This window comes from Spodoptera frugiperda, chromosome 15, assembly GCF_023101765.2.
Source record: "Spodoptera frugiperda isolate SF20-4 chromosome 15, AGI-APGP_CSIRO_Sfru_2.0, whole genome shotgun sequence".
In the NCBI taxonomy this organism is placed as follows: Eukaryota; Metazoa; Arthropoda; class Insecta; order Lepidoptera; family Noctuidae; genus Spodoptera; species Spodoptera frugiperda.
Genome location: NC_064226.1, coordinates 3,342,871 through 3,369,594, shown reverse-complemented (window position 1 = coordinate 3,369,594; position 26,724 = coordinate 3,342,871). Strand labels below are relative to the sequence as shown.

Below are 26,724 nucleotides of genomic sequence, written 5' to 3'. Positions count from 1 at the left end.
ACTTGTTATATCATTTTTAACTGAGGTCTGTGTATGAAACTTGGTACTTATTTAGATCTCACTTCTTTTATAGGCGAAGCATTCCAATATTATCGAACTTGGCAGCCTTTCACATTTATGTTTTGGGTGGGTAAAATTATACTAGAATAAACAATGCAAATCTTTTGGGTATAAAATTAAATTCAGTGGATTCTGCAGGCTACACCATCTGTTTAAACTTTCAAAAATATTATTACACTACGTCTATAAACGCAAATCCCTATAACATACTACATAAAACAAAAATACGACACTAACAAATCAACAATGAAGGTAACGATGGTACCAAAAATACCCACAGCTGATTACAAAGTACCACAAATGTTCACAATTTACATAAATAAACACGGACTTGCTTTTGAAATTATAATCACGGAACTTTTATTCATAATTCCCGAATTGTTACGAGTTATAAACAAAATGGGAGCTCTGAATAAATCATTAATTTGACTGAAAAGTTCGGGGATGAAATTTTATAAGGTCAGTGTTCTTCATTACCAGCGATTCAATTCAGATATGCAGACATTCTGTTATTGCATTTTATATTTAATTACTTATGTTCTTAAAATATATTTTTAATTACAGCCATATTACGACGTCTCTTACCAATTCCTGGTTTAGGTGAAATACAATTAGATTTTAAGTGCTAAATTAAAAAATCTCATAAGCTTGCAGTAGAATGGTATAATTGTATGCCTCTCAATACAATGCTAAAGGTAATATTACTGACAAAAAGAGGCTCAATTTTTACTAGGACTACAGATCACAGTCAAAGATTTCATATCTCTCTCAGTAATCATAAGAACAAAAACGTATTTACAAATATTAACAATACGATACGATATTAAAATATTACTTCGCATATATAAGTATATAGCTATTAAACTTTCTGTTTCAATATAAACATTCGTAGAATTAATAATTTCTGACAGCGAGAGTTTGAATAAATCATGTATACATTTGTTTTGAATGTAAAGTTATTACAAATGGCCAAGTTTCCTTCTTTGTTATGTTGTTTAATTGAAACATCTCCGGCACCTTCAGATCCTGCATAGACTTAAGACTTTTATTATTGAAGACATCAATTAATTCAGTACTGTGAAAAAGGTTTACTGAGAACTTGAATGAACTTGTATTAATAGATACATGACATTTGTCAATATGAAGCCCTTATGTAGTGACGATAGGGAGTGGGTAATTTTGCTGTCATCACTCCGGGGGTGTTGCAAGTAACGAATACTGGATATCTCACCTGACCTGACAGCAATGGTCTCCGACAGTCTTTAACCCAAAGTCAAGCGAGAGCGTTATCATACCATATCAACCATCATTATCATCATCATCATATCAGCCATAAGATGTCCACTGCTGACCATAGACCTCCTCCAATGACTTCCATATAGGCCAGTTGGAAGCCACTGAGGGAGTCAATAAACCATCATATTTATGAAGATAAGATCCACATCATATTATAAGATCCATAGAAGTGGACGATGACAAGTTTCAGATGAGAATCACAAATAGGTTTAAAAGAAACCCATGGTACCGTAGAAACAACTCAGTCGGACAAATAATCGCTCGTCTACACAGGCCCTTAATGAGACTCGTACAATCGTCGTACAAAGTTTCAGAATTCTATTGTTAATAGCTTCGGAGTATGTTTGCAAAGGTGAATGAATGACAACTTAGAACAATAGTCAGGAAATAATTACGATATCGTTCATGTTCTACATCAAACTACCTTAATCTGAATTTCTTTAAGGGATTTACAACCTTATTTGTGTACTGTAAAGTTGAAAATCTATTGTAAGATTTTAATACCTTTGTGTAACTTGATGTGCAGTTATTACATTGTGTTGAAATGTAAATTTGAGTAGTCAACGAACTTTTGAGCTGAGTTCATTGAATGAGACTGTAATTATAAATTGGTTTCAGTGTGATATAAAGAGCTTAATACTAGAATTGGAGAATGTTTACTAAAATTCCTAATACCTTCCTATACCTACCTATACAGACTGACATTTATTTGTTGACGTTTCAAAAGTACCTGATAATGGTTTAATTAAAATAAATGCTTTGGACATTGACGTACGATTCCGGCACAGAGTAGCTTTTTATGTGAACCACAAATAGATGTTTCGGATCTGGGTGTCATCTGTTAACCCATGTGTACCCATGACACAAGAGAAAGTACTAGTGTGGGGGACTTATTTTTTTAAAGATAAAAAAGAAAGAAATATTCGTTAATTAACACTTGTTCCACCATAGGATGGCACAGAAATCATTTTCCAACTTAAAATCTCTCTCAAAACCCCTTTTTCTACCTTTATTGCGACAAAACCCATAATCACCAAAAATTAAAAACCCTTCACAATTCCGTACATCGTCCATCATTTCATCTCGTATAGAAATGCATCCTTTTCACGACAGGTACAATCAACCTACTACCAACACTCAATTAATTTTCACCTATATTACAAAACAACTAAAGCTCAAAATCTATTGACAAATTTAGTCAAAATAGTGTAGCTTGATCTGCTGTGTGCCGTTTTTCAATAGCACCCCATGTCGCAAGGGTTGGGGTTCGATCCCAGTCGGTTATTAGCACCAATTCAGAGGGGTGCATAATGTGAACTTAATTTGCTTATGGTATGTTGATGATATGTACATATTTTAGGCGCAATATATTATGTATGTATGTACTATGTCATGTGTCACTTAAGGTTTGTAATGGGCTTTAAAGATAGTAAAGGATATCATTGAGGTGTTTTGATTTCAGTTTAGTTTGTTTGCACTTTAATAAAGGTTTGTTTTATTGTTTTGTCTCAATGTAGTATTATAGCTTATAGCTTAACAGCACAGAAATATTAAAAACAAACAAAAGGCACGAATGGGCTGGCTCGACCGAAGTGATTCCATGGCTTCACAGAAAACCGTGAATTAACGCTTGTGTTGTGTTTAGTTGTGTGAGTGAGGTTACCGGAGGCCCAATTACCGAATCTTCCCAATCCCCGTTTTTCCCCAACAACCCTTAATTTCCTAACCCCCAACAAATCCGTCACCGCACTTATAACGTTTCTAGTGTTTCGGTTATGGTAACTTATGATATGGCGTACCCGAAATGTATACTCTGACTACAGAGACACACTAAGGAGGTTACAAAACACAAAACCAATTACCTACATACCCAACCATTTTACACATAGAAAAGCCCATAGCACATTGCCACACGTACAGAACAATTTAGTCCCAACTGCCGTTTAAACACCCAACACCCAACACTTACTTGCACAAGACTCCAATTCGTGTGAACACTTAACATCAATTTTCTATGATAGTTTTACTACCATACACATGAATATTTGGCACGTCCGTTGGCATGGTAACCAGTTTTCCAGTCATTGGCGATTTGGCAGTCTTCGGCCGATCGCTATTACGAGAATGCTGATGTGAACCGGACAAACAGAAGCTGGTATAGTACATTTGAATGAGAATGTGTGTTAGTAACTTGTAGTGTTATTTTATAGGTCTTGTGTATGGGTGTCAATTGTTTGAGTATCTTCGATGGTATAGGATAGGACGTTGATTCAGTATAAATTCAGTATAACTTCGAACGTGGCTAATTTGTGATTTCACCCGATGTAACATTTTTAGACCTCTGAACTCTCACTTTCTATTTTATCAAGACTGATAACAGATTTAGTACATAGTGATTAAACTATAACTATATAGATTACATTGAATTTACTTGTTACATTGTTAATTAATTCAAATTACTTTAATAAGTACCCTTAGTCGACGAGCTCGCATGAAAAGACTGATGACTGTTGATGAAGCGAAAGAAGTACGTAAGATTCGTAGCAATTGGCGGTCCATTGTCTCTGCCTACCCCCATGGGAGACAGGCGTGAAGTTATTTATGTATGTATGTATTTCGTGTTAATACTTGTGTTATATTAAAAATATTTATCATAAACTCCGCAAAGTAAATCTCAGTAGGTAATTAAGTGCGCTATGTATGCGTAAAACAGAAAGGACAAAGTACATAGAAAGGTAAAAGGTAAAGATTAATGTTCACACACGAAGAACTAAAGAATTATAATAAGTAATCACATTAAGTTACGTCACGTACATCATTTTATGCGTGGCTTAAGTTTATCCAGAGGGATATGAATAAAATTACACCGTAATTTATATGGAATCTGTCTTCAGTACTAAAATTAGTATGAAATTGTAATAAGATTGGAATAAAATGATCTTTGCAGGAAATTTGACGATTCAGGAGTTCTATTAACTAGTCATCTCTAATTAGAATATCAGCTGTGGAAAAGACACAATCTCTGATTTAAATTTTATCAAAATCGGTAGAGCAGTTTAACGTAGTATGATTTTCCCCTCTCAAAAAATTTTACTCTAAGAATCACTGGACTTATTCTACTTCTGTTAATTCTGCTATGATAAAATGCCATGATAATATCTTAAAGACATTCACTTACTTTAAATCGATGCATCACTTTATAACTACCAACATAGACATCACTTATTTCGACCACACATCATATAGGTCCCATGGTGTAATGGTTAGCACTCTGGACTTTGAATCCAGCGATCCGAGTTCAAATCTCGGTGGGACCTTGAAAACAAACATTTTGTTTAAATCGATATTTCTAATCAGTTATCACTAATGACGTGTTTTGTATAAGATTGTAATTAAAATAAGTAATTAATAATTATATTGAGTGATAAATAGTGATAATGTTTTATTGTTTATCGTTTTATAGTTCATTTAAACAAAAGATAGATGGCGTTATTTACAATTCATTACTTTCTTCTTTTGAAAATTATGTTTAGTGCTTGTAAAAGTTTTTTTTCTATTAAAATCATTTTTTTTATATATTTATCCATATTAACGTTTACAAAGAGCGTATTATTTTATATAACATACAATGTAGATACTTATACTAAATTGAATAAACATAGAAATCATGTATCTTTATACGATTCACGTACTTTTCCAATACATCTCAAATTATCACCATAGCAACGCAAGCATCTCATACTGGTTCATTAACTTTTTTGTTTTTTAGAATTGGTCCAAGTCGAGAGAGAACCGCGGCTTAACTACATTAATTATTATGAGACAAAAAATAGGAAGTAAATTACACTACCTAATTAAATCATGTACCATTTATTAAATAATAAAAATAATAAAGTTATGGTAACAACATCTAGATACACACCTAGGATACATAGTCACCTAGGATTTTTTGAGGAGTAGTTTTAATAAGATTTTTTTAAGACAGCTGGACGGATGAACACATAATCAATGCCAATGACTAAAACCATGCGAACAAATGAATAAATGAGGTACATTTTCTAATAAATTGCTTATAACATCTTAACGTTGAGCGCATTCACTGAATTTTGTACGAACATTTTTGTATCTATACCCAAAAAATTATGTTTACGGATTACGGATAAGATTATATTGTTTTTAAACAAAAACAACCACGTTTCTTACACCTTACACCAAATAAAAGGAATAAGTAAAAAAATCTCGCCAGTAAATCTTTATTGCCGTGTTGTTTGTGCCATTATTTGCGCCGACGAACCATATTTCGTTTTCTTTGACGACATCATTTTCCGTTGCCCGAAGTAATTGCTCATATGTGAGTCGTTGTAATAAAACATGTAATACGCCGCATTTTTTTCTTACGTTTCAATAAAATTGAAGGTAATGAAAATTGACAGGGTGGCTTGAAACTGCTCGGAATGTGTTTCCCTGGTTTCGGTTGTTCCAAATGTGAGTAATGGGGCATATAGTGGGTAAATGTTTATTTATTGCTAGTGCTGGTGTCGATTTCGACCTTCGAATTCTTTATTTTGTTTGAGTAAGGTTTTTAGCTATCGATTTCCTTGTTAAAATAAAAGAACTCTTGAACAAAATTTTTAGTTGATTTTTTAATGTTATACGATGGTAAACGAGCAGATGGATCACCTGATGGTACGACATCCGAAACACCAGAGACGTTACAAGTGCATTGCCGGCCTTTTGGGGGTTATGAATTTAAGGGTTGTTGGGGAATCGGGGATTGGGAAGGAGGGGTAATTGGGCCTCCAGTAACCTCACTCACACAACGCAAGCGTTGTTTCACGTCAGTTTTCTGTAAGGCCGTGGTATCACTCCAGTCGAGCCGGCCCATTCATCCCGAGACATGGCTCTCCCACACTCTCATTTAACATTTTCATATGTATAGACTAGAGCGTTCAACTTGAATCTCCTAATCAGGAAACAAAAGTTAGCTTAAGATAAGATGACTGCACGGTTGGTGCGGTGGCTGGGCAACTGGCTGCCGCGCAACGTGTAGCGGGTTCGATTCCCGCACGGAGCAACTCTTTGTGTGATCCACAAATTGTTGTTTCGGGTCTGGGTGTCATGTGTATGTGAACTTGTATGTTTGTAAACGCACCCACGACACAGGAGAAAATCCTAATGTGGGGAAACGTTTTATAAAAAAAAAAAAAAAAAAAAAAAAAAAGTAAAGTGACTTCAAATATGTGTGCATGTGTGTTTAAACCTTGTTTTACGAAACACCTCGTTGTTAATAAACAAAAAGAAAAACATACAGCTAACAATTTAAATATACACAAAACAAAAAATACGTGTGTATAATATAATCACGCGCTGGTAATGAAAGCCGAGCAAGTGACATGCTTGTAATTAGAAAAGTTGAATCCGACGGGGTGTTGGGTGTTTGTAAAAATGCCATGCCAACCACGGTCGATAGGAAAAATTTTAATTGGATACACAATACTGATGCAAGTTGTTTCCGTGTTGTTTCTCAGAGTGTATGTGTGTGATTATGTTTTTTTTTTATTATTTGTAGTTGGTAAATACACAGGAATATGTGCGATAATGATTAGGGAGCGATTTTACATAGCATTCGTGGTTCAAAAATACTAACTAAGCTTTTTAGTGTGATGAATGTTTTAATTAACATTTAGACTGCCTCGTTTTCCGGATCGAACAAAAGTATTACTAAACTATTTTCGGTTTTTCAAAATTTTTTCACGGTGGTAGGACGGAGTCTGAAACTGTGCACAGTATGTGGCAATGGGCTCACTCCCTGTTACATGGAACTTAAAACACAAATGGTGAAAAATTTATGTACATTGTATAGCGGCATTACGTGCCGTAATGTGCACCTCTGCCTATTCCTTCAGGGATAAAAAGGCGTTGTTAATATTTAGATTTTTTTATACAAATGTTTGTCATTTTGTGTGTCTTGACTAAATTATCTTTATTTAATTTATCAAATAAAACATCCTAAAAGAAATGAAAGAATCTCAAAGTTTAACAGATAAACGTCACAATTTCTCATCAGCAAAAATACTTGAAACACTTTTAAACCGAAACTTAATTACAAATTGAACTCGTCTGAACTCATTTAGTTCACAAACACCAATCGAAGTGGCGAAGAAATTTCATATAAATCGTTCCCATTCTTTCCCGTAAGTAGTAGTCCAAAATCTGTTCAAATTGGATAGGTAACAAGTTGGATGTGCTGGTGTAATGAACAGAATTCCCAACATACCAGAATGCGAAGACATTGCAGGTAGCAGTCGCCTTTTATTGGATTTCTCTACTTCAAGAGCAAAAGCTTTTGAAGAACGCTATATTGAGTTTTTCGGAGTCACACTGCGAATAGTTTTAGAAATGTACGGGGTTTTTTGGTACCCTTTTTTTTTGAGAATCGGGGTTTTTTTGGAGTTGCGATTCCCTGTTACCGGTTTTCGATGACGCTGTTTGGTGCTTGCTCGTTTTTCTTTGGCTTTTCGACGTCACGGCTCGGAGCGGCGATACTTTTTTCAACAGATTTTGGTTTAAACGATTTTTGCCGGCTGCAGTCTAGAACAGTGTGTTTGAATTGTTGTGAATTGTTCGATACAAATTATGTGTTTCAATACCTTCATTTCTATGTACGTTAGTCTCGCTAAAATTCTAAAATGGCTGGACCGATATGGCAAATTTTGGCGTTATATTGTTTGCATAAAAAAAAATGTTAATGTGGTACGAAGTTTGCCGGGCCAGTTATTTATTATTACGACTATCATATAAATCTATAACCTCACTCTAATCATACCATCAAACTTTTTCCTAAAATAAAATGAACCACAAAAATCGAATTAACCTCAAAACCGTCCTATTCTCAAGGCACTCGTTATTTCGATAAAGGAAAGTGGGTAACGATGATACCATCATCACTATGGCCGTCTGGAGACGAACCTGTAATTGTACGTCTGATAGTGTCACTATACTCCTAAGGACGGCTTAATTTGTGTCAGCTAAAACGATTTTTGATGGGAAAAGGTGCAAAAGTTGGTAAAACGGTTTTTGATGACGTGATAGTACCCCTTAATAGGAAGGTTTTGGTTGAATTTATTGTGGAGTTAGCACGCGGTATCGTTTAGTTCGTTTTTAAGTTTTTGTTTCATATGTCTAGTTACAGTGAAACCTTGTTAGGTGAGACATGGGACCTGCTAACTGGTATCACTTATAGAGGTATTCCACTAACACAGTGTCTCAGATAACCAGGTATAAATAAATATTGGTCTTATTTACAGAGGGGTTCATTATTAAAGTTGAGAATACAGGTTGAATAAAAAGGTACGATTCATAAATAAAACAACGTGTTGCAACAACAAAAAGATGTTATCTCAGTTACTAAGGTTTATGCATTTCAAATTACTTGCTGTCTCAGTTATAGAGGTAACTATGATGATAAATCAAAAGAACAAATCCCAGATAAACACTATCACTAGTTTTTAGTACATAATTTTAGTGAATATTACGTTTAATTCTATAATAGGAAATAAAACGCATAATAAAGTAATATCGATTGAAAAGGCATACTGCACTGTCTTTAATACCCGGCTATAGAATTTGAAATCAGACTCGCAACCAGTCGATGGACGAGACAGTCATTTAAAACAACAATGGATTAAAAGTGAATACAATAGGTGGCGTACCAAACGCCATCGTGTCCGTGACGTCACACCTGCACGTGACGAGTTAGGGACCCTACACATTGATAGAATTGATAGATTTCTTTTTATACTTTTATGGAGTGATATTTCATAATTTACTAACGTAGATTGTTGGTTGTAAATAGCAAACAAGAAATCTTGTTTTCGATTTCTTGGTCGAGAAAAGTCGTATTTTACGACTAAACAACAAGGAACTATAGGTTCCAGTCTTCTTAATTATAGGGTAAATCAAACTAAGAGTGATTAGACTACTACAGAAGGCCCCCAGTAGGGCTGATGCCAAGCCAGAGCTGCGGACTGCCTAGCGGTTTACCAGGGCTCTGGCTTGAAAAGCGGGAGTAGGAACACAGTGGTTTTTAGTCAGTAAGAGTCTGACACTCTCTCTAGCCACAACCAAGGCGGTATAGACCATAGTATAACTTTCCCCGTCGAAAAAAAACCCTTTTATAAAAGCGCGAACGAAGCCACGGACAGAAAGCTAGTTAGGTACTTATGTTATATCATTTGAGGAAAACAGAACACACGACATTATGGCGACCTATCACTCAAACAGTATGGGAGTATTTTCTATAACAACATCCATTATTATATTGCGTAACATTCCATCTTTCTGAGACCATCGGTAAAGGGCGCTCTAGACGGACAATTAAAGACCAGATGGGCGATATATTAAAGAAGGACCACATTAATAGTACTTTTAACTGACGATCATGCATGAAAAGACTGATTACTGTTGATGAAGCAAAAGAGGTATGTAGGACCCCCACGGGAGACAGGCGTGAAGTTATGTATATATGTCTATCTTTATTGTATTTTTACTAAACTAAAACAATGTTTCCTTTCCTTCAGTCTATGTAGAGACACTTTAAAACGCATTTAATCACAGTGTAATCTAGTAGATGGCAAGTCTTGCTTTATTCTTCTTTGCACTTCACACCTGCGCTTGAAGAATTGATTCAGTGAGGGGTTGAAAGCGAAACCTTAGTACTTAACTGTGTTCTAGACTTTTTAAATGGATGTGGTATTGTGAGGAATGTTTCTTAGGAACTTGTAGAACGATGGATGAGGTAGTACTGAGTGTTAGTTTTGATTGCTTGATTGGGTCTCGTGTATTGAGATGAATATTCTTATTTGGGTAGTTAAAATAGATTTTCGTAATCTGGTTTGTTCTGGTAATTTTCCAGTATCATTTACTTCTAGAGTTTTCTCTTGCAACATAATACCGAGAAAAAGATGAAAGAAATAAGCATTTTTGACGTTAGCCCTAACTGCTATTTTCTCCTGTATCGTGTGTGTGTTACAAACATACAAGTTCACATGTACATAAAACATTGATCCGAAACAACAATTTGAAACTGGAAACAACGATCACACAAAAAGTTGCTCCGTGTAGGAATTGAAGCCGCTACTCTAATACTACCTGAGATTGCTCTGCCACCGCACCAACCGTGCAGTCGCATTTGTCTTAAACAGATGTGAATAACAAAAAAAACATTCTCACACAGAAAAAAAAACAAACAATAAAAGGAAAAATATACACAAAACAGGATTACATAAATTATTTAGGTATTTTACTGATAAAAAGTGTTTTATTAAGACACGTGCAAATATCCCTTTCAAAGAATCTGCCAAAATAAGAGAACGAAAGTTGAACGACCTCATATTTTTTTCTTATATCTATCGTTGGATGTTTGACAGTTATTAAAGAAAGTTTTTTATTATTAAAAGACTGGTATGTAACGTTTGAGCAATACTTTTTGACGGTGTTTTCAGAGAATATTCCATTGCTAAATCACGACACATGATTTTGACCTATTCGATACCTATAAAAAATTGTACAGATTACACCAAATCAGGTCCATAAACAATGTAGTTTCTTGCTCGTTCTTTTTCATTCGAAGCTACACTTTGGAACAATCACAGACAGACTGACTGATGGACAATTCAATTTGACCTTTCAAAAGTGCCTAATTAAGGATGAATAGAATTAAATGCTTTAACTTTGACTTTGAATAAGTCTCACTAAACCGAAATGAACAAATCTAAATACAAGTTAAACTTCACAAGAACAAAAACCCTTACCTTGGTCGTACTAAGTCAGTGGTTGTCAACCGGTAGCCGGTAATCCATGGACCACGAATGGTCCCCAGAAAATAAAAAATGGTACATGAAATGAAAAAAAAAAAATTACAAGACTACCTCTGTCCAATAGATACCACGGTTAAAGCTCAAATTAAAGTTACCATTTTTATGAAAACCACATAAAAAAGGCCTCTAACTCAACAACAATTATGAAAGTAGTCTTTGACCAGGAAAAAGTTGGGAACCCCTGTTCTAAGCCAACAATCAGACCATAATATATTCAAATGACGGTACCCCAATACCCCATACAAGAAGAAAAAAAAATCACTTTCTTCCCTTAATATTTCAAGTCTAATCCGGTTCGTTAAATCCAGGATAATTTGACAGTAAGAAACTGCTGGGAAATCCTTTGGTAAGGCGTAATGCCAAATTGCCAACATGCCCAAGTTACTTCGAATATACCAATATGAGATTTTGCTCCGAGTCAAAATATAATTTGTGGGGGCTTTTAAAATTTGGCGGTTCGTTGACGTTTTTGGGGTATCAAAGGAAAGGTAAATGTGTAGACGTGTTTGGTGATTTGTTTTGTGACACGTTGGTAAAGCTTTTGATAATAAAACATGTGTGTGATATACATATAAGGTTTATATTTTAATGCAATAATTTGGTTTTAAGTTCGCAGTTTAATGTTAAGAAGTCTTCGAAGCAATTCCTTTCGGCACCTACTAATTATAATAGGCATACGGCACCTATTAGTTATAGAGAGTGTCAGACTCTTACTGACTAAAAACCAACCCGTTTCCTTGATTTGACGTAGGTAATTAATAGTATTTCAATAATGATCTTTAGTTAAGATGTGTAAAGTATAAATAACACACCTACATTCATTGCAAACAGTATCACTTCACAAAACAAAGCATAAAAACATGAATTCAACTTTTTAACTGAGACAGATGAAACTCGAAACACGCCAAAAGGCTAAAAGACCAAATAGACAGCCGTCAAAACAGACGACACGTGCATTCGAATCAAACTACATCGGTTTATACAACACAATTTAAATGGAACACAATTGCTACCTCCCTAGTCTGTGCTATTGACGCGTCCGAAACGCACAATGCAAGCGAAATTTGCATACAGATACTATAGATAGTAGGTACCTATATATATGTTGGTGTATCGAGCTCTCCAGACTGTCGATTATGAAGTGGGATGCGGAACTGAAATAGATTTAACTTTGAATTGTGTTGGGTGAACAGGGGTAATGAAAGTTGGGTTTTGTTGTCCAGCTATGGTTATGCCTAAATGTTGTATGTAGATACTAATGTGAATTCTATTGTGTACGTATAAAGTATCAACTTGCAACAACATAACGATGTTTAATACTATTATGTCCTTGAGGTTATAGTGAATTTCTCTTATTAATTTTACCGCAACACTTACTACTACATATTTTAATCAAAATTAAATCTGAAATGTGACTTATTTAGGTATATTTATGAAAAAAAAATGAATCGCTGTGCTAAGCACAAACATCTATTCAGCTATATCTTTTTTGTTGAGTTTGCTTTTGTTAGGTGAAGGAGAAGAAAAAAATTAAGGGCGAAACAAAATTCGTGGGATTCGATGGTTATCTATTTATATAATTGTTTAGGAGATGATAGGACTGTCATATACGCATTGTGGCATAAAATAAACAAAGAATAAAAGCTTTAAGCCAAAAATCCCGTATCTCAATATAAACAAACCCACAATATTAATGCAAGTTTTCTGATAAACGCAAGAAACGTTTCTCTTTGCTTCCACCATCTTGAGGTAAGCTCGCATGTATAAAAGCGGTTATAATGCATAGACTGAATATTCTAGAGTTGTGTACGCACCACAAAAGGACAGGTCCGTTTCGCAGTTAGACGTCATAAATTGCACAGACGTCTGAGTTTAAGATACTCTGTTAGTTATAAGCTGAAGCGGATTGTTTATTGGCATAGAATAGACTAAAGTATGAACAGTACCCAGTACGAGTTAGGCGCTCGCTAGTGCATTTGGCGCTCTGAGTAGTTGATTCTCGTTTCAATTACTTAAAACGTAAAGCGAACTCATACTAAGGGTACAGTTGAAACGAGTGCGCGAATTATTTTTATAAGTCAATTTTGATTTGCTTTGTAATAGGGATGATGACGGGGTATGAAAATTAAAAATCTATTTAGTCTGTCAGTAAGATAATGTATAATTATTAGATACGTATTTTTTATTTTACCGTGAGACATACAAAATGAACTAAGTAAATCACGGTTGACTAACGTATAATAATGGAGAAAAGCTATTCATCATTAGCAGCGTGCGCAGACGCGGTGACGTCACGCATCCTATTATAGCACAATAGGCTGACATAAGAAGTCTCTCTGTGGCTCAAAACTAGTAAAGGTTTTTTCTATTAATATACGTGAGTAAACCGTCATAATTAGTTAAACGTTACTTTATTGCATATTTCTTAGTAACTTTAGTACTTGAAACTCCCGCTTGAAATTCATGACTTGCACCGCCTCATCTGTTTCATAGCAGCTAGCGTAGAGGTGAATAAAGTAATTTAATAGTCCCCGAAAAGATGAGCACTTGTCGACTCTACACCAGCTCTCGTCTTTCAAACATATAACATTTCCTAAACCTGTGTATGTGTAGAAGAGTGCCAGTTTTATCTTTTTAATTGCGAAAACACTTAAAAATATTGTTGACGTGACGAAAACACAAGTGTAGGTATAATTTTACTTGAAGCTCCACTTTTTGGAAACAATTTTTTTTATGGTATAAGCCGGTAAACAAGCTGAGGTATCGCCTGATGGTAAGCAATCGTTGCCGCTCATGGATACCCGAAAAATCAGAGGCGTTACAAGTGCGTTGCCGGCCTTTAGGGGTTAGGAATTTAAGGGTTGTCGAGGAATCTGGAATCATTGGGGATCGACGTAAAACAACGCTTGCGTTTTTCTGTGAGGCCGTAGTATCACTCCGGTCAAGCCGGCCTATTCGTGCCGAAGCATGGCTCTCCCACACTTAAATACATTTCTGTATGCAGCATGTACATAAACTATGAAATGTTATACTTCACTTCTACCTATATACGCACAGAAACTTAACCCAACCTGCCAACCAGTAAATACGTGCCAATATCAAATCAAAGCCAATAACCCCAATACCCCAAACACCCAAGACCGTATCAAAGCCTCAAATTTGGCAGAACCTGAACCAACAGCCCTTCACTAAAACTAATAAGCAAACATATTCAAATTCACCCACGGCCCTATTCTGTAAACGCCAAACCACTTTCGCACGGTTGAACGACTTAACGTCAATCAGGGCTTAGCAACACCCAATACTGTGCCGGGATTAATTGAATACATTTGCATTTCATCGCAGTAACAGTTTCATTTTGTTTCGTAATTGATGTAAAGAATAGTGACGTCATTGTGTAGTAAGTAAAAAACAATTGAACGATGTAAGCGTCACAAACATAGTATGTGCTGTAAGCAGGTGAATAAACAATTATTTAGCACATTTTAATTCAATAATATGACTGCACAGTTTCCGCGGTAGCTAGGGAACAATTCTTTGAACGATCCACGAATTGTTGTTCCGGGCTTGAGTGTTGAGTGTATGTGACCTTGTATGTTTGTAAACGCAGATGCGTTTAAAATACAACACAGGAGAAAATCTCAATGTTGTGCGACAATTAATTTAAAAATAAAATAAATAAACCATAGGTACAATTTCATTTATTTAGACAATATTTATCATTGTTTTTGTCTGTTTTAGATGTAATAAGACTTATGATGGTTTTTTTTTAGGGGGAAAAGCATTCCTTGACTTCTCCAGCCGGGAGGCGAGACGAGAGAGACTGTTAGACTCTTACTGACTAAAAAACACCCCGTTCCTACTCCTGCTTATCCAGCTGGAACTCCGGTGAACCCGCTAGGTAGTCCGCAGCTTCGCATCAGCCTTACTGGATCCCATCTGTGGTGGATGGCTCGTTGAGGGGCGCGCGGCAAAAAAAAGTTGTCAGTAAACAAGCAACAAATGTGATATGCACTTATAGACATTATTACTTAGCACATCTTCATAGATTGTTTATACCAAAATTATGCACCAAATGACAAAAGCTTAAAGTTTTGCTCTTCATATTAAAACTAATAATGTATTCACTGCCACGCCTGCGTTCTGAAAGTTTGCTAAACATTCGCGGTGTTACGTAGACGTGACGGCAGACAAGCAGACGAACAAACAAATTGCTTCACATAATATAATAAGCGGATCTTGTGTCCCTGTGTTTATGTAGGTATAGGTATCTATTGAGTAGGTATAAGTACCTGTTTATGTACTTTCAATGCTTGGAAAGAAACAGTATGACGCATTATTGGTATTAATTCATTAAACAGCTGTCAAAATAACTTCTTTTAAGTTTTTCAAGAAAGTATGCTGTATGTTTCGATAGATAAAAGTATGAATGTCATTGTTTTGCGTGTAAAATAATACGATACGATAAGGTGTTACAATTTATAATGTCATGATTTTTGATGATTGGTTGGTGCACGGTGGTCGTGGTGGATGGGTAACTGGCTGCGTGTAATGGGTAGCTGATTCGATACTCGCACGGAGCAACTCTATGTGTTATCCTCACATTTTTAATTCAGATGTGGGTGTAATATGTATGTGAATTTGTATGTTTGTAAACGCAACACATAGGAGACAATCTTAGCGTAGGGCAATGATTTTAATTTTTAAAAAAGAAAAAAAGATTAATTCCTAAACTATGTATACTATAACTTAGATAATCCTAAAAAAGTAATTGAAACAAAATATGATATAATACTAAAATATAATAAAAAAAAGTTGTGGATAGGTAATTTAAAAAATATAGATGAATTTTATCCCCATATATAATTGCTTCTACGTAATTCAGAAACGAAAGAATAGAAGCGTGATTATGAATACATTACTAGTTTCCTAGTTCCCCGTACTTCGTTGAAAGTTCATTATGTAAAAGTTCACAAAGCCTTTTATTAATATTCAAATGTACCAGTTAAGTTTTAACGCCACAGTTAACTCTGTATTAATTAACAACACTCTAATAATACACTTAATTTCTACAAAGAGCTTCCGTTCGTTGTGAATTTTGTTCGAATAATTATTATAATATTTACGCTTCATTTTTTTTCTAAGAAAACACAATTTTCGAGGAAAATATTTCTTTCATTATTTTTGGGCCTTGATTATGTACGTTTATTATTATTTTCATAGAAAGTGAAATTAAAGTGTAGCTATAATGTTTAGTTTAGTTTATTACCAAATATTGGTCATGCTTTTAGGTATGTTAGTAAATAAAGAAGCAAAATAAAACATTGTGAGTGCTCCAAATTTTATGAAGGGCATTAATATTGTATTATGAATTATTTGCGGGTTATCGCTCGAGCTCCATTGTACGGGTAATAATTGATATGTATGGTAATAATTCCCTTTACTTTACCTACCCAGTAGTATCTAAAAACTCTTAATAAATTGACCATGAAGTTTTTAGTCATTTGTAATAAAAATAATTATTAGCGCTGCTCTGATTAGACGCTAATTATTATCGGGTGACAACAGACACCAACAGTTTAACATAAAAAGAATCAAAAACACGATACACTTACACCAAACTACTACGCCAATCATGAAATTACAAAAAACCACAATCTGTTACATATTTAAAAAGGTCCCAGAAACCAGAAAAGCGCATCCACTTAAGAATACAAAAGACCTATTACGCAAAGACCTTCTAAGAGAATACATTAAATTAAATTGAGTTCCCAACAACAAAGAGTGAAAATAAAACATTGCAAAGCGTAGGAAAGTGCTCATTAAGAGTTCTAGTACATAAACAAAAGATAAATTACTGCACGGGCGACAAAATATTAAAAAAAGAATGCAGATTTATGTCGTGACTTGCTTTGTGGCCATAGAAATCGCGATTTAAGTGGAATAGCACAACTAGCACACTTATCAAAAGTATTTATTTCAACTAAACCATTATCAGGTATTTTTGAAACATCAACAAATAAAATCGTTTATCAGTCTGTCCGTCAGTGAAACTAGGTGCTCGATCCAAATAGTATTTTCGAATCGAGAAAAACGTGCAAGAAACATAAGTGATCAGCATCACCGATTAACAGTAATATCAGACAAGTTACAAATATGTTGTTAGCCATTCCGTGCTATTAAATGAGTAATACAACGTAAGCGTTGTTTCACGTACGGCTTTTATAAAGCCGTGATAGCATAGAATCACAGGGATCCACACGTGTGTTTCGAACGAATGGATCCCTGTGATACTGTGAGTGGTAGAAACTAAACCAGCAACCCCTATTTCTTATGGAATACTCAATACTCAATACTCAATACTCAATACTTTATTGCATGCCATAATGTGTACATAAAAACAGTTGGTATGTTAAACATAGAATCAATTATGGACCCTGTCGGGCACAGCAAAGTGGATTTTTACAATTTATTTAATTACATTTTATTAGGAGAGAGGATGAAGGCGCTTCTTTAAATTAATAGTAAATTAAAATTATAAATATAATATATAGGTCAACATACGAGTACACGGATCACCTGATGGTAAGAAATCAGCACTGTCCATGGACTACAGAAGACTTACGGAGTACTTACTGAAGACAAACCTTTATTGATTTTCAATATTTATTTTTAATATATTTTTACCCAATCCGCTGCTTTCGTGGCCTCTTCACAAGAACGTGGCGCGAGCTAGTGTCAGTAACAGCGGAAAAAATACTGTTGAGAAGAAAGTATGATAAGATAGGGAGGCGAACATTTCAAACGATATGGTTTTCTATGTTTATCGACTTTTGATATTACTGGAGAAGTTAAAGGTCTTTGGGTTAGAGAGTATATCTTATTAGATGCAATGGAGAATTTTTATTGTTTTATCTATCTATACTAATATTATAAAGCTGAAGAGTTTGTTTGTTTGTTTGAACGCGCTAATCTCCGGAACTACTGGTCCGATTTAAATAATTCCTTTTGTGTTGCATAGTGCATTTATTGAGGAAAGCTATAGGCTATAAATAAAATAAATAAATAAATAAATTTTTATTTCAGACTTTACATGTCCATAGATTTATTAGTAATAGTGTGTTAGTAACAAGAGTGCTTAATGCTAGGTTAGTATTGTTAGTTTTGACGATTTATTTATTTAAATTTTATTAACGACTGTGGCCACCCAGTGTCTCTGCAAGGGACAGTCCGGTCTGGCAGCAATCATCTTCAAAATGCTGTTGTCACTACCATGCAAGTGCCGCAGTAAGGAGGCCGCTTTCTTACGCATGATGGCGTGGAAATCATCTGTGCGAGCCTCCGCAAACATTCCCGACGCACTACAACGCCATGGCAGTCCCAACAGCATCCTGAAGGCATTATTGAATTGGACACGCAGGGCACTGTAGGCTCGTCGCGTGTATGACACCCACAGGCCGCTCGTGTAAAACGATTGACAGAACGACTTGAAAAGGGTTACTTTGACGGTATTAGTACAACGAGCGAACCTACGGACGAGCATATTGCTTCTCACAGACAATGCCCTGCGCTCCCTCTCAATATCTCCATCGTCCCTTAAATCACTTGTAACAACGTGGCCAAGGTACTTAAAACTACTGACAATTTTTAATGCCACTCCGTTGAGATTTACGGGTGGAACACTGCGTGGCTGTTGCTTTGGTGCTTTAAATACGAGGAGCTCACTCTTCCTTGAGTTATAAATCAAGCCGTGTTCCTCCGCATAGGCCTCGCAGATTGACAGCAGCTTTTTCAACCCACCTATCGATGGACTGAGCAGTACCATATCGTCCGCATAACTTATATTATTAACACATGTTCCATCAATATGGCAGCCAACATGTGTACCGCTCAGTCGAATGTCAATGAATGTCGAGTCTATAAAACATCACGCTATATCCAATAGGAGCCAAGCAGAGCGGGTGAAACCGCGCGAAAATAGCTAGTTCAGAATATTTTTGTAATCACTATTCACGCTGTGTGTCTAAAGTGTTATGTGTATTTTTAATTAATTATTATGTGCACTTAGACACGAAACGTAATGTTACAGCTGTATTCAGTTAGGTATACCACAAGGCCAACTACACTAGTTCTTTAAATAAAATTATTTTTATACCCTGATTATTGATATTAATACTTTAGTTAAAAAAAAAGGCGTGGGACGAGAATTATTCTCAGACAAAACACGATCGCAAAACAACTGACCTTAATCTGAACCTTAAGCATTAACAAATAGCGACCAATATCCATAAACAAATAACACTTCAATATATTTTCTAAAACAATATGTTTGGCGCAGACACAAAATCCCAATGGACACGTATTACGGAGGAACACAGACATATTGACGTCTCCTAATAGTTATAATCCTTAATACACGATCCTTCGAGAAAACTCTAGAAGAAAATTGTTAGAGAAATATTTGTGTTGCCTACGAATTAGGAGATGTTATTATGTATAATATTTTATATACTTAATACACAAAAAACCGTCACGCCTTTTAATCGGCAAAGGGTATAGGCAGGAGTACAAACAACTATACCTACATATGATAAAAAGAAAGTCTTTTCATGAATCATGTTGTAAGTACTGTTAAGGGTTTTTTTGAGGAGAGGAGAGGACATTATCCAATGACATCTCCCGTCTTGAGTGAGGCGGACAGGAGTGTCAGACTCTTACAGACTAAAAATCACCTCGTTTCTTCTTGTGCTTTGAGCTGGAGCCCCCGTAACCTGTTACGTTGAGCGCAGCTCCGGATGGCACACGCCGTTCATGGTTGGGATAAGTTCAAGATAAACTCTAAGATGTAGAATGAAAACATAATTATATTTCAATACTAATAACATAACTTCTAAAGCTAATGAGATGAAATTGAGCAGCGTCCGCATTCACAAACGTACTGAATGTTTCTATCTAAGTATAACACAATATTCATGGCATATTGCGATATGTCGTAATTACGGTGACATGATGATTATACATCATATTATTATCAATTTTTACTTTGGCTCTCCTCTAAGCTTGTAAAATTCCACATACGACCTAATGCGTCTCAGGTTGAGATATATTCATGACATATTGCGGTGTGTCGCAATTACATATTATGAGTATTTATTCGGTGATTGGCCCTCACTCCTGCTTTCATAAGAAGAAATTAATTGCCATACGATTTCAGACACTGCTATTACTGACCAATCTTTAAAAAAAAACCTACTAAAATCGTCAATTTTACTTTGCCTTCCTTGAGAATTAAGCCCAACACCTCTAGATCGACAGTCGCATTTGTTGCGGCGACTATTCTACTAACGAGACAGTCATTCTTAAAGACAAATTATTTATTCCAATTTACTTTTGAAATATCAACAAACAAAGAAATAAATACTAATTTGTCAGTCTGTCCGTCAGTGAAGCTAGGTGCTCGTACAATCCACACACTCCTAGGTACTCCCAAAAAGAAAGAAAAAAGAAACAAAAGACACTCGGGTATACTTTCCTATTTATTAAAACATGATTACCTTTCCCCTATCCCTCTATTAGTGGAGATTTCATTTAGTGGGGTATCCCCTAAACCATTTAAGTTAAACCGGGGATTTTTCCCCGAGGTGGAGCATTAAAGGTGCATTTGCCACACTAATTGAAAAGAGGGGAAATATTATTGATTGGCTACCTTTTTATACAAACCTCTACGGATATTGTTCTTCTTAATTTTGTTTTTATTATGTTTGTGTGCGCTTGTGGTTGTTGTGGGAGTTCCTTTCTGCATACAGAGTAGTTAAAATTAATTGCTTTTCGATAAAACTCGAACTTAGCTTATGTTATCTTTGTAATCGTAATTTCTGGACAAGTTAGGCATTATTTTAGGAAATATAATTAGTACTAAATTTGAGATCTCCATTATCATTCATATTTAATTAATTGAAGCTGGACAAGGGGTCTCGGGTTCGATTCCCGGGTCGGGCAAACTATTACTGGACTATTTTCGGTTTTTCGAAAACTCAATAGTATGTAGTACGGAGTCTGGAATTGTGCCCAGTATATGGCAATAGACTATATGGTGCTTATAAAACAAATGTGAGTGAACATTGTTTTGTATAGCGGCATTACGTCCCATAATGTGCACCTTTGCCTACCCCTTCGGGGATAAAAAAGGCGTGACGTTGCAGAAACAGTAATTGAAATTAAATTGACTTACTCAATATAATAATGTTGTTTATAAATGCATTATATTCAATCAAGTAACATTGATTTATTAATCATAGCCCTGAAAAAAATACACTTTCACGTGGAAAACCTAACCAAAATTAGAATTTGTGAGATCTTACCAAAAGCGAGCCTCAAAGTCAAAATAAACCTTAATTCAGCAAGCCTTACAAACAAATCGACTTCATCAAGGAGTAACAAACAGGGTGTGTGAGAAAAACAACAAAATTTACATAATTAATCTGAGGATCCGTGCGACACCCTGTGTAAGCGGATTGCGTTGAAGCAAATTGGATGTGACCACTGTTACATGTCTGGTAGTGTTTTTCAAGGGATTTTTGTTGCGTACCTGTGATTATGTGATGGATTAAGGTATAGTTTTGCATGTTTCAGATTCTTTGGACTGTAGATCAGTTTTCACGTTTTAAAATGCATTGATCAACATGTGAAGAAAACTAAGAGTAAGAGTCGGTTCATATCTGACGTAAAATACGTCGAGCGTATCATCGGTTGTACTGACGTATCATCGGTTGAGTGTGAACGGTTAATTGTTTTTCTATACATTTGTCTGTTCTGGCGTTCCGTCAGATATGAACCCACCCTAAGACTACAGCAAAATATTTTTTCTAATCTCTAGATTTGGTAAAAACTTAGTTCGATTTTTACAAACTATCATTAACTGAAACGCATAATTAGGTACCGTACGTATTTCTTAGATGCAACTTTACTAATGCTACCATATCTAGGGATACAATATTTAGCTAGCTAGCTAGTCAAAAATAGATGATGAAGCGAGTACATATCTACTGACCCCTTTAGGAACTAGGTAATGATGTGAGGTATTTTTGGCTCATGACCTCATATGTCACAGACTGCAGATATTGTCTTTGACCCAGATATGCCAGATTCCCCAATCGACATTTTCACTACGAATTTGATCCGACTATTTCGACACCAGCAATTTATACTACGCTAACTCGAAATTTGGAAAAAACTTTTTTTTATGCCAAGTTGCTTAAAATGTGTGTTTACATACGTCATAAAAAAATTGAGAAGAAATATGCAAAAATAAGAAAGTTACAAATCTTATAAAACGCTAAGTAAAGGTTCTTTTTGAAATCACTCGATTTATATTACGCCAACTATTATTAGCAGAGTGTGCGCGCGGATCACTTTGGTCAAAGTCCGTGCAACACTGCACTAACTCATAGTTAGCGTAGTTTAGTGCGTTCGTGTGTATACTTGTTCGTTTGTAAAATGAACGACTTAGCGACTTTTACGTAGTAAATACTTATGTGTTAACGTATTAATTAGTTTATAAATGGTACGTTGACTATTCTTTTGTACATTTCTTTATAAAAATATTGAAATATGCATCAGATGATTGATCATGCACTACGACCTCCCGTACTACACTACGCTAACATAAGTTAGACGTGTATAAGATGTAACATTTTTTTGATGAATTACGTTTATATACGGCTAACTTGCGCTAAATCAAAAAATAGAATTAATTAAGGAAATATAAATATGAGATATTACAATGAATAAATTAAATATTAAGCATACCAAATTTCAAAAAAGTATCTTAATTAATGTAAAAGTTATCACGTTTTTCCCTTTAAACGCCTCTACTGTAAAGTACGCTTTTTGAGTTAGCGTAGTATAAATTGCTGGTGTCGATTTGCAAATGGATCAAGCGATTTTGCTTTATATCAGACGATTTTTTTTTGCAAATTTTGCTTTATAGACAGACAGAAAAATATTTTGTTAAAATAAATTATGCTATTTAAATCTGCTTTAATGTAAATAGAGAATATATCATGTCATATAGTTACTGGCTGCACGGCTGCCGCGTAACGTGTAGTGGATCCGATTCCGGCACGGAGCAACTCTTTGTGTGATTCTCATATTATTGTTTCGGGTCTGTCATGCGTATATGAACTTGTATGTTTGTAAACGGATTCACGACACAGGAGAGAATCCTAGTGTAAGGCAACGTTTACATTACAAAAGAAAAAAAAATGTTATCACGGCAGATAAATATTAATGACATAGTGTTTCAAGATCTTAGTTTCATAGCCCACGATGAGTTCAAAGTCATCTTCAGTCATATTATCAAAATAAATAACTCAACTTTAGTATAACTTAATCAACAAGAAAGAAGTCCCATAAAACCTCAACCCTTACAAAACCGAACCGCTTCTTTCACCTACTTCACAAAAAAGCCGTACCCATTACCCTTACAAAAAACTGGACAATAAACCTCAATAGCTTTAGTATAAATAATAACTAACACTGGTGGAGTGGGCTGACGAGCCGTCATAAGCCGATTACCCTGCCACTGTGCCCTCCAATTTCGCCAGGGTAGGGTTTGCCAGGCAAATCTCTTCACACCTACTCAATGAGGCCATATTGAAGAGAAAATTACAAGGGACTACGCATTGGTTTTTGTGTAAGGATTTTTCTTTTTTTTCTGGAATATTCGACATACATATGTGTGGGTAATGTGTGAAGATGGTCTTCTAATGTGTTTTGTAGAGGTAGATTAGACAGTTTTCTTAGGAAAGTAATATAATTATCCTCAAATGTTAATTGTTGAATGTTTTATTTTTTTTAAAGACGCTGACGACACTAGGCTTTTCTCCGGTGTCGTACGTGCGATTACAAATATACAAGTTCACATACGCATGACACCCAGACCCGAAACAACTATTTGTGGATCACACATAGAGTTGTTCCGTGCGCCAGCCATCGCACCAACCGTGCAGTCTTACTTAAGGTTTTTCGAGTTCCTTTGGGTAATCATAGATTTTTTTATGATTAGTATTATTTTTTAACGTTGATAAGTCTGCGTTTGACCACCAACCCGCTTTTTGCCAGAACAGCGAAGCGAAGATGTGGCCGAAGATGTAGCGCACAATGTCAAAAATCTTACTATTAATAGTCGTGACAATAGAATGAGGTACAAAAAAAATCCCGTTGTTAGCAAACCGACGACATTGTATTGAATGCGGCCAACAAATTTTACCTACTTATCGCCAACGTCCATACCATGTTGAAAGCACCGGTTCTCGTCCGATCACCGAAGTTAAGCAACATCGGGCGCGGTTAGTACTTGGATGGGTGACCGCCTGGGAATACCGCGTGACGTTAGCTTTTTGTTCCTTCTCTATATTTATTTTGTGCAAAATTCAATATTTACCTACATACCTATTAACAATTTTTGCATGAAGTGAAAATAAAAATATTTAAAATATATTTTTGAAAAAAAATTGACTGAAGTCTGAAAGAGAAGAAATAGAGACATACAAAAACTGAAGTAATCTTCGTCTATCAATTTATAGATACATATTATTATCGTTTAATATCTACAGACATACTAAGAGCACTTGAGTCTAATAATCCTAAAATGCATTGTTGGGTGCTCAAATCTAATAAGGACTGCATTTTAAGTGCACTTTCCATAAGACTCCGTGGCGCAACGGTAGCGCGTCTGACTCCAGATCAGAAGGTTGCGTGTTCAAATCACGTCGGGGTCAAATTCAACTTTTTGTAATATTTGAAACGTTTTCAGTTGTATATTTTTTTCAGTTTTGACGATGTAGCTGTCTTGATGGAATATTTTTAATATTTTATAATAAAATAAATACAGCCGTAAGTATCGTTTTTTTGCTCGACTTGGCGCGGGCACGGCAGCACCCCCAGATAAAGATTTTTAAAAAGTTACTTTGGTACGATTTACGAAATAGCTTTAACTGTGTAAAGTTACGCAGTGGTTTACAAAATGAAAAATGTACATTTTCCTTGTACAGAAAACAACTGATTTTACTGTTGAAGTAAATTACCACTTAACGAAATAATGAGTAAGCCATATTATTATTTAATTTGTATACATTTTTTTACACCACGTACAAATAAAGTGCACACCACCGTTGTCGTAGAAACTAACTTTATTTTAAAAAATACTTTGGAAACTGTACATTGTACCTACAGTGAACGCAGTCACTGAAAAAAAACCTGTTTTAATAATTCTTATTATATTCCAACATTACAAAAAATAAACCTTTCTTTAAACTACAAGTATTATAAAAATATAGAGACATTATCCAAAAGAAAATATTGTCCTTATAATAGGACATTTTGACCCCGACGTGATTTGAACACGCAACCTTCTGATCTGGAGTCAGACGCGCTACCGTTGCGCCACGGAGTCGTGAGAGCCAAGCTGCAAATTTACGACCTGATTAAAATGTACTAGTCATCTTTATCTTATAGATAAAGTTATTAATTAGCAATCAGTTAAGATACTTGACACTAGTGGTTGATTTATTTTATCTATTGTTATTGCTGTTTCAATATGAAGGTAAATAATAATACTTCTAGTTTTATCTCTAAGAGGAAAATCCCTATTTCGAGTAGAATGTGGCTGTGTCTGAGGAAGTTACAGAACAAATGTTCTAAAGAAGTATAATTAAAATCGCCGCCGCCAATGGACACCTGAAACTCCAGAGGTGTTACAAATTCATTGCCGACCTTTTGGGGGTTAGGAATTTTACGGTGGTTAGGGAATCAGGGAATGGGATGATTGGGCCTCCGGTAACCTCACTCACACAACGAAACACAACGCTAGCGTTGTTTCACGTCGGTTTTTCTGTGAGGCCGTGGTATCACTCCGGTCGAGCCGGCCCATTCGTGCCGAAGCATGGCTCTGCCATACTTAAAAGAGAAATACCTGAATAAGTTTAATCTGATAATCAAATACAAACAAACAAAAATCTATACACTGTCTATCTACAAAAGGGAACCTCCTAATCCTAATAATAGGCATCGTACATAATGTGGTCATTAGGGACCATTCCGTCTATCTTCATTAGCTTATTTAATCTATGTTTCAATAGACACGCGATAGTGTAAGCATTGCTTTGTTAAGGCAGTTGTCCCACCGGCAACGATGAACGAGTAACTAGTAGAGAGCTAGAACTAGAAACGAGTAGAACTAGAAACGAGTGAAAACAAAAACAAACAAGTGAAGCGAGCACTCGCCGGCAGTGTGAACAGTCAGCGATCAACTATTTGTATATGCATCTCTTTTGTTTACACGGAAAGTATATCTATTGTACGTTTCTTGAGCGAGAAAATAGCCGATAGTTAGTCGTTCACTCGCCGTTGGTGGGACAACTGCCTAAGTTTCAACGAAGTACATAGTTGATTACATGTTTGTTTTTAAATTCAAATGTAATTATTAGAA

General features: G+C 35.4%; 1 protein-coding gene and 4 non-coding genes across 5 annotated transcripts; 3 read left to right on the top strand and 2 right to left on the bottom strand.

Moving 5' to 3' along the window:
- The first annotated feature begins 4,601 nt into the window (after positions 1 to 4,601).
- On the top strand, positions 4,602 to 4,673 carry Trnaq-uug (transfer RNA glutamine (anticodon UUG)). Its single transcript has one exon. It is a non-coding gene; the product is annotated as a tRNA-Gln (tRNA).
- A 13,741-nt stretch (positions 4,674 to 18,414) lies between these two features.
- Positions 18,415 to 19,059, bottom strand: LOC126911477 (uncharacterized). Its single transcript, XM_050698758.1, has one exon. The coding sequence runs from the start codon at positions 19,057 to 19,059 to the stop codon at positions 18,415 to 18,417; it is 645 nt and encodes a 214-aa protein (XP_050554715.1).
- Positions 19,060 to 24,513: 5,454 nt separating this feature from the next.
- LOC118279970 (5S ribosomal RNA) lies at positions 24,514 to 24,632 on the top strand. The gene has a single exon (XR_004784043.2). It is a non-coding gene; the product is annotated as a 5S ribosomal RNA (ribosomal RNA).
- Positions 24,633 to 24,943: 311 nt separating this feature from the next.
- On the top strand, positions 24,944 to 25,015 carry Trnaw-cca (transfer RNA tryptophan (anticodon CCA)). Its single transcript has one exon. It is a non-coding gene; the product is annotated as a tRNA-Trp (tRNA).
- A 602-nt stretch (positions 25,016 to 25,617) lies between these two features.
- Positions 25,618 to 25,689, bottom strand: Trnaw-cca (transfer RNA tryptophan (anticodon CCA)). The gene has a single exon. It is a non-coding gene; the product is annotated as a tRNA-Trp (tRNA).
- Between the last annotated feature and the right edge of the window lie 1,035 nt (positions 25,690 to 26,724).